The sequence below is a fragment of the Gavialis gangeticus genome, unplaced genomic scaffold (genome assembly GCF_001723915.1).
Source record: "Gavialis gangeticus isolate Ggan-Ray unplaced genomic scaffold, GavGan_comp1, whole genome shotgun sequence".
Classification (NCBI taxonomy): Eukaryota; Metazoa; Chordata; order Crocodylia; family Gavialidae; genus Gavialis; species Gavialis gangeticus.
In genome coordinates, this window is record NW_017728998.1 from 22,466,330 (window position 1) to 22,475,548 (window position 9,219).

The following is a 9,219-nucleotide window of genomic DNA, read 5'->3' on the forward strand; positions in this document are numbered from 1 at the left end:
GGAGGAGCTGGAAGCAGAGCTGGGAAACTCTCAGGTCGCTGCTCAGATCCTTGCTGGAGCGGGGGAGCCTCTCCTGCTGGCTGCAGCCTCTCGTAGGGGATCCTGGAGCCCAGTGGGGGCCTCTCCTGCTAGCCACACGCCGTGCTGCTGAGGGTCCCACTGCTGCCTGCAGGGCCTGCTCTTTCAGGCTCTTCCAGGGCACTGCTCCTGCCCCGCTGGCTCAGCTCTTGCCAGCTCTGTGAAGCTCCTTCCTTGTTGTCCCTTGCTGGTCTCTCCCGAGTCAGCCCACGCTGCCCCTTTTATCCCCCTCCAGGTGACCCAAGGGGCCAATCAGGGGACACAGGGGGTGAGACTCTGGGGCCTGATTGGTGCGGAAAGGGAATCCCAAGTCCTCCAATCATCTTTTGCCCTTTCAAAACCCCTGGGCCAGGTCACTGCCAGCCAGCCCGTCACACTGCCGTCTCAGCCTTTCCTACCTGGCTGTTATTTTAACTTTGGGTTTCACAGTAATCTGTTGTGAGAGAAGCTGCTGCTGTAAACATACTTTAAAAATAATTATCAGAATATTGATTTCCAGTTAAGGAACTATGTTGATGGGTCCTTTGCTTTCAGGGTGGGAAAAATAGGTATGCTGGGGAAGCCACAAGTGCATTGGGAGTGATGGGATGAACGAATGGGCAAGGGGCTTTGTGCAGGAGCCTGCTCAATGCATGGGGAAAGGGAACATGGTGATACCTGCTGCTACCCCCTCCAAGAATTTTGAATAGCTGCATTAATAGGCTCCAGATGGGGATATGCCTAGCTGTACTAATGAACAGAGGTGGGGAAAGCAATGGAACGGGCTTGAAGAACTTGAACAGATGCACTAAGCCAGCACTGTTTTGCTGGGCAGTGCCTCAAGTGGAATCTCTTGTTTTACTTACCTAACTCTTTTGTAATAACTAAAAAATAATCTTTTTCCTACAAAGGGTAATCTTTTATTTTGATTTCTTAGTTGCCAAAGAATATACATTTGGCCCAGGGAGCCACATCCGGTATCAGCTTCCTGTTGCTGTGTCTTCCCGCAGAATGCTCTTAGAGGCAATGATTAGGACACGACAGCTTGACAGTGTCATTGTGAGCATGGCTTCTCGGAACAAGGATGAATACATCATCCTGCAGGTGAGGTTATAACCCTCCAACCCATTTTGGCCAGTTATGGGCAAAATGGCAACTTTGTGTTTACATTATCCTACAAGACCAGAAGTACCCATCTCCAAAATTGTACTGTACAGTTCTATTTGTCAGCTTTTTCAAATATGTGTAGGATAAGGTCCTGTTTCTCTATTTGTTAAGTAGATTTTACACTGTAATTCCAGGAGTTTCAATGGATTTATATCCATGTAAAACAGGACCACAGGAACTACCACAGACAATAGATAAGTAGTCCTTCTAGTCTGGTGTCCTGTGTGACTCTAGCTGGAGACAGCTATGTTAAAATGTTGGCCTTGTAGCAACTCTGCAGCAGGAATACAGAATTCAGTTTTGATTCTTTTTGGCCAGGAAAGATACCATTGGATTATGCCCTGTGACCTTGGCCCTAAATTGAAAATATTAGACTGATTCTACGTAGGCCATCAAGTGGTAATCCTCACTAATCACTACTGAGCTGCACTTGTTGGACCCATCAGGAAAGAGTGACACTGTAGCACACTCCCAACCATGTAACCATCTGTTTGCTTTTGTCACAGGACTTGGATACCTGTCACATTAACACTGGGGTAAAATGCATCAATAAGCAAAGGTATACAGGTGTATCCCAATGTGGGATCCACCACAGGCAGACAACCAGGTATCCTAGGGTAATTACCACAGCAGCACAATTTTGGTGCCTCACCTAGGTGCAGGAAGCAGGTAATAGGCTATTTGCATCTAGTAAATGGCTACTTTTGGATAACTGCAGACATACAACACTTAAGCCAGTGAAATTTCAACTGATAAATTTCCAGGATAAGTTTACATGGATTGTAGTAATTTCCACTGTTGTAAGGCTATATATTGTATAACCCCTGCCTTTTTAATGCTGGATTAAGGCAAATACAGTGCTATAAATTTGTCCTGTATCTAAGCTCTGTACTCATAGAAAATCAGGATGTATTAATTTGCATGGGTATCATCAGTGCATGGGTATCTAAGTTACTACCAGTGCTCAAGCTAGCTAGTTTAACCTAGCAGGTTTATCTAGGCTTCAGTCCCTTTTTTCAAAATTGCTGACTAATTAAGATATATTAGATACAAATAACCTAACAGATCAAATACTGGACAACAGATTGATTCTCCTTTTCTTTTTAATACTCTGTTCATAATCCCCAAGGTGTCTCAGGGATTCTTAATGGCTTCGTATAACCTGGGTGATGGAAACTATACTGTAAATCTTTCCTCCTACAACATTGGCAATGGTGAGTGGCATCATATCACCTTGGAGAGAATTGAGAATGAATTCACCCTTCGCCTGTATGAAGGAGGTGGGAAGAGAGAAACACTTAGAGCAGCAGGAGTTTACAGAGAAATTATAATTGATCCCAGCAGTTTGGTGCTTGGAAATACTTACCCTTTCAATCCAAATCAGAGTTTTCAAGGTAAGGATTCCCTGGCTTAACTGTTGTAGAATGTGGGGTATCAGTCGGAGGGTTTTTTGGTACTACGTGTGAACATTGAGACATTCATCTCCTTTATAAAGCCTGAGTTAGATGGAGTTTTTGGAAGGCAAGTTTGTGGGCATTTGCAGGAGACAAAATACAACATTCACAGAAGGAAAAAGGTGCTGGAATGTGCCACATTGGGTTAGGAAGGGTCTGGACACCTGACAAAACCCTCTCCTGGCCAGACTGCAGGGTCCAGGGATGGAAACCAAAGTCCTGAGGTACGTGGGGAAGCAGGAGACATGGAGGAAGAGCAAGCAGGAGGGGGCAACAGGAGAGGTGCTTTTATGCTTCCTGAGAAATTAGGGCAATCACTAGTTGCCTCACATGCCTATACACAAATGCATGGAGCCTGGGAAATGAACAGGAAGAACTGGAAGTCCTCGCAGAATCATAGAGCTATGACGTGATTGGAATAACAGAGACTTGGTGGGAGCTCGCATGACTGGAGCACTGTCATGGATGGGTACAAACTGTTCAGGAAGGACAGGCAGGGGAGAAGAGGAGGAGGAGTTGCTCTTTATGTAAAAGAGCCATATGCTTGCTCAGAGCTCCAGTATGAAGCTGGAGATAGGCCTGTTGAGTCTCTGGGTTAGGGTCAGAAGGGAGAGCAACAAGGGTGATGCTGTGGTGGGGGTCTGCCATAGACCACTAGACCAGGAGGAAGTGGTGGATGAGGCTTTCTTCAAACAGCTAGTGGAAGTTTCGTGATCACAGGCTCTGGTTCTCATGGGGCACTTCAATCACCCTGACATCTGGTGGGAGGGCAACATGGCAGTGCACAGGTGATCCAGGAAGTTTTTGGAGAGTATTGGGGATAACTTCCTGGTGCAAGTGCTGGAGTGGCCAACTAGGGGCCATGCTCTTTTTGACCTGATGCTCACAAACGTGGAAGACTTGGTGGAGAAGGTACTAGTAGATGGCAACTTGGGCAACAGTGACCACAAGATGATCGAGTTCAGGATCCTGAGGAAAGGAAGGATGGGGAGTAGCAGAGTAAGGACCCTGGACTTCAGAAAAGCAGACTTCAGCTCACTCAGGGAACTCATGGGCAGGATCACCTGGGAGCCAGTCTGAGGGGGAGAGGAGTCCAGGAGAGCCGGCTGTCCTTTAAAGAAGCCTTACTGAGAGCGCAGGGACAAACCATTGCAATGTGTAGGAAGACTAGCAAGTATGGCAGAAGACCAGCTTGGCTTAGCAGGGAGCTCTTTAGTAAACTAAATCACAAAAAGGAAGCTTATAAGAGGAGTAATAATTAGAGAGGAGTATAAGAGCATTGCTTGGGCAGGCAGGGATGAAGTCAGGCAGGCCAAAGCACAATTGCAGTTGCAGATAGCAAGGGATGTGAAGGGTAACAAGGGTTTCTACAAGTATGTTGGTAGCAAGAGGAGGATCAGGGAAAGTGTGGGTCCCTTGCTGAATGGGGGAGGTAACCTTGTGACAGAGGATGCAGAAAAGGCTGAAGTGGTCAGTACCTTTATGAGCCAGCAGCGTGACTATGAGCCAGCAATGTGTCTTTATTGTCAAGGGAAGTTTAGGTTAGATATTAGGAAGAATTTTCTCACTGGGAGGGTAGTAAAACACTGGAACTGGTTACCCAGAGAGGTGATGGAAGCTCTGTCCTCGGAGGTTTTCAAAACCTGGCTAGATAAAGCTTTGGCTGGGATGATCAGGAGTTGGGGATAGTTCTGCTTTGAGCAGGGGGTTGGACTAGATGACCTCCTGAGGTCCCTTCCAGCCCTAACTTTCTTTGATTATGTGAGTACGTATGCAGAACTGGTGAACAGCTCCATTCTGCTCTGTGCACATATTGACCAGCAGCCCAAGCCTCCAAAGCAGAACGTGGGATAAGGAAATACCAGCTCTGAAGAAAGGAAGGTAGTTCTGGTGATCTGCCACCAGACTGGGAATGCCCGAGTCCTACATTCTTGTCACAACTACTGTCCTCATTAATTATTTGCATTTCTACACTGATTTAGTCATGACCATGACTCCATTGTGCTAGACACTGTACAAAAACAAAGGGAAAGATAGTCCCTGCCTCAAAGAGGATATATACACTAATAACCTACAACATCCATGTTACACAGATGGCTTTTTTAACAGATGCTGTGTGTTTTGTTGGTGGTAATTGCGTAACATTTTTGCCAAGAACTGGAGACTGTGGTTAGTCTTTTCTTAGCCTAGAATGTGCAAGTAAGCCATTAGCCCAGGAAATGGAATTTAAAGTCATACAGTTGTTGGTGGCAACTTTAATTGAAACAGAAATCTGTCTAATATTACTGTCACTCATTGCCATGCAGCCTCATCTACCCGAGTGTTATTAAAGGGCCTTTAAACTCTACAGATGCATGTTATTGACTGAGGTTTATGTTTCCATATGCATGTCTGATGTGTATACATTGGGAGTCCTGTCCCCCTGGCACTTAATACATCTATTGCTATTTGTTTAGTAACTCAATGCCTCTGACTGTTAATGGTCTTTTTATTATACAAATTGAAGACTTTAATAAAATACAATTTCTAAAAAGATCCACTACCACCATTATTTAAATGGGTAATCATCTGTTACCCCCTTCTTCTGGCTATTTGTCCTTTTCCTTAGAAATCTTAGTAAAGTGGTGACATGTTAAGTGTGGAGCACTCTCCCCAGATGGTGACCTGGATTTGAGGATTGCTCCAGCTCCAAACTTTAGAAAGTCTGGCTCTAGATCCAGTCCATGTCTCTTTAACAGGTTGAATCAAAGCTCCAGGTCACTGTCTTCCACCCCCACAATTCGTGGAGATATTCAGACCTAGATCTGAACTTTCTGGCTTGAGTCCACTATTATAGTACTGACAACTCTTTCAAATAGTTCAGCTGAACAGCTTTCAAAACCAAACATTCTCCATTTTTTGCCCTAGGATGTATGAGGGATGTCAGATTTAATAACTACAGGATGCCTCTGGATACTCACACTAAGGAGCTGGTGTCAGTATTAAGTGTCCAAGGAGTGAAAGAAGGCTGCTCTTCAGAGGCCTGTAGGAACAACCCCTGTAGCCAGCAGTTTATTTGTGTTGACTTGTGGATGATGCATGAATGCAGGTAATTGGGGAAATCAGGAGCACAGAAAACTCCACAGCAAGGTGGGAGGACGTGGATGATAAAAAGTATATCAGTTGCATCCTGCCGCTGGAAGAAAAACCAAACCCTCCCATAAGAATCATCCAGTTAAACATCAGTGAAACACTGCACAAATTCTGCCCTTATTTATGCCTCTACAACTTCATTGGTTTTGTTGAGCTTACTTAGATGTTAAAGCAAAGTGCAAACTGTCCCTGTTTGCAGCATCCTCAGCTGGTGTAAATCAGCATATTTCCATTAATTCCAGTAATGGTAAGCAGGTGGATACCAGCTGTCTCTGTTAGAGCTGCTTAAGGAGTGCAGCACATGCAAGAAAATGTTTGCCCACTTTGTAAAAACTGGAATTGGGTAGTAGTGTGGTTTAATTGCACTCAGAGGTGTCTGAAACAATCAACTCTGAGAGAATGTGGATATTGATGTGCATGGCATGCCCTTTAAAACCGCATGTAATGGTCAGTGTGAATCAGAGGAAGTGATTGCCATCAAATGCTATAACTTATTGTTAAGACTAAGTTCCTCACAACACTGCAGGGACTTTGTTTTAAGGGTTAAAACAAACGCTTGAAATATTTATTTTTAAACAAAAGTCCCTGTTTTTCAAACCAAGATATTTAGCTAACTTCAAGATGTAATTTTCCCAACACCTAGGAAGGGTGTTTATTTCAGCTGATAACCTACAGTTAGATTCAGTTTTTAAATATTCAAAAGTTTCCTGAACATTAGTTTGAGATGAAGCATCAGTCCATTCTTCATTCTAATGCTGTCTCCACTGCTGAGTAAACCTACCCCCTCCTGAGCTAAACTAGCTTGCATGAATATGGCCAGAACATAAAACAGGACAGAATGATGTACCAGCAACATGAGAGTGTTTGGCTATGCCAGTGCAACACAGCGTAGTCCTGTGCAGAGCTCAGTAAGTTAGCTCTCAAGAAGCCAACTCAGGTACAAGAAGCAATGTGTCTGCATTAGCATGGTTTTTCACCTGGACTGACTAACTCTACCAAAAAGCAAGTTAAATAGCTCTTTTTAAATATGTCTATAAATTGAAAGTGCAAACTTGTTCAGAGCTAGCTTGGATATCTTGCACAGCACTGCATTTTACTGTCTAGATGTACCAGTTGCATTAGAAGCTAGTGAATTGCACTAGCTCATGCTATAGCTCAGGGATTGTCAACCAGGGATATGCATACCCCTGGGAGTACTTTGAAAAGTCCCAGGTGGTATGTGGGGACGGATCGCTACCACCCCACGCTGCTGCCTCTCAGGAGCAGGGCCAGGGCAGGGCGAGAGCAGGGTTGTACAGATGCTGCACAGCCACTGCTCCAGCACTCACCATGCCCCTGCTTGCTCGCCAACCTCCTCCCCCAGGGTACACTTATTAAAAAGGAGGCTGCCAGGGGTACAGTTATTAAAAAAGGTTGAAAACCCCTGCTATAGCTTACATCCCTCTAAAGGCCAGCCACATTGAGTTAAAAGCACTGCCTTACTCAGAGTAAGAGTTCTTGGGCATGGGCAGGTCTCAAGTTGGAAGCAACACTTAAATTATAACATCAGTTAACTTTGCAATGAAAATGAGCCCCTGGTGTACACCCATTTGTGTTTGTTTCAGTTACGGTAATTCGGTACCAACCGTATAGCCCTTTTCTTGGCTTCAGAGAACACTAGAGCAGTGGTCACCAACCTGGGGATCCCGATTGACAGGTAGATCCTGGAGGCTCTTTGGGTTGATCCTGGGCTGAGGGAACAGCTGAGCGCACACGTATGCGCACACCTACTACCCTCAGCCCCAGCAGGTCAATGTGTGGGGGAGGTAAGGGGTGGGGGCCAGATCAAGGCCCCCGCGGTGAGCAACTAACCGTGCTGCCCAGCCAGGAACAGGCAAAGGTAAGTGGGGCACCAGCCTGGCTAGGTGATGGGAGGATTGGAGCCCAGGGGTGCTGGTGGGCCTCCTCCCCATCTCTATGGGGGTGGAGACGGCAGAGGAAGCTGCTGCTGCACCTTGAGTCCTGCTGCAGCTGGCCACATGGGCGTGACTCAGCTTAGCAGCGGGGACTCACGTGGGCGCAGCTCCAGCCCAGGCAGGTCTGGGACTATCTGGTTGTCCAGGGGCGCGTGGGGGTGGGCAGCCCGCAGCAGCAGCAGCTACCTTGTCCCAAGCACACGTGTGTGTGTGTGGGGGAAACAGGCCCCCGGGACCTCCATCAGGCTATACCCAGCGGCGGGAGTCCCCCCCACATGCGCCCCTGGATTGTGAAGTGTCCCAGACCTGGCTGGGTTGGGTTGGGGCCCAATCCCACTTCTGTCGTGGCTGTGCTGAGCCATGCCTGCCTGTTGGCCAGAAGTCTGCATGGTCCAGGGGCACGTGTTGGGGGCTCCCGCTGCTGGGCACGGGAGGTGGATGTGGGTAGGGGGGGTGCAGTAGATCCTGATATGCCCTTTACTTCTAAAAAGTGATCTTCACCATCAAAAAAGTTGGAGACCACTGCTCTAGAGACGCGCTGCTGAAGTAGATACTACACTAGATACCTTTGTACTAGGAGATGGCTTAGGAGTACAGCATGTGCCCCAAGGCTGGTAGAATGTTTTCAGCACTCTGTCATGTCTGCTCTTAATAAGGAGTTTCACTGTTTTATTCTGTATTTGTCTTCTCAGTTGCCCCCCAGGACACATGATCATGGAGAATGCCACAGGCAGGCACTGTGTCTATACCGCATGTGCCAAAAGACCCTGTAACTTTGGTACGTGTATCTCCCAGTCTCCAACCAAGTTCCGATGTCACTGCCCTGATGGCTACACTGGCCAGAACTGTGAAATCACGCTGGCTGTCTTCCGCGAGGATGCAGGCCTGAGCTTCAGCTCCATATTTGCCATCTGCATTTGCTTCTTGACGCTCTTAGGTAGTTATGGCAACTATGTCTTGTATTATCTTTGGTGATTTAATCTGTATGTCCATCCTTTCTTGTCTGGATTCTCATGGTATCTGCCTTTGAAGAATCTGCTTTCTAGCAGAGAATGGACTGTGCTCTCACAGCATTGTCCTCGCTGGTCCATCAATAAACACTTTAACTTTTCATCCCTTATGCAGACATTATGCAGCAAATCAGTAATTCATCTGAGGAAAGCCCTTGTAGTTTTATTTTCTGCACCTTTGCATTCCATTTCTAAGAAATCGTGCAGAAGGTGCAAGTGGAGTCAAATTTTAACTGATCTCAAGGAAGGGGATGGCTAGGAGAAAAACATAAATTAAAATTCAGCCAGTCACAATGAAATAAATTCTTTAGGAATAAAAATTGTCCAGATAGGAATAAAAGACAAGTGAACCTTTGGCTTGTGAAGCATTTTAGTTATAGTTGTGAATTATAATTGCTGATTTTTTTTTTTTTTGTGTCTTCTGGGCCCCTTTGCAGGCTTGGG

General features: G+C 46.0%; 1 protein-coding gene across 6 annotated transcripts in view; it reads left to right on the forward strand.

The window, feature by feature from the left end:
• The window catches only part of LOC109289542 (neural-cadherin-like), a 98,970-nt gene that overhangs the window by 61,995 nt on the left and 27,756 nt on the right, over positions 1 to 9,219 (forward strand). For all 6 annotated transcript variants that reach the window (XR_002095396.1, XR_002095397.1, XM_019505615.1 and 3 more), the window contains exons 27-30: positions 995 to 1,161; positions 2,354 to 2,618; positions 5,586 to 5,766; positions 8,458 to 8,702. Coding sequence is in view for 4 of the 6 variants with exons in the window: in XM_019505615.1 (XP_019361160.1) it covers positions 995 to 1,161; positions 2,354 to 2,618; positions 5,586 to 5,766; positions 8,458 to 8,702 (858 nt within the window). In the remaining 2 variants the exon portion in view is untranslated. The remainder of the gene's footprint in view (positions 1 to 994; positions 1,162 to 2,353; positions 2,619 to 5,585; positions 5,767 to 8,457; positions 8,703 to 9,219) is intronic.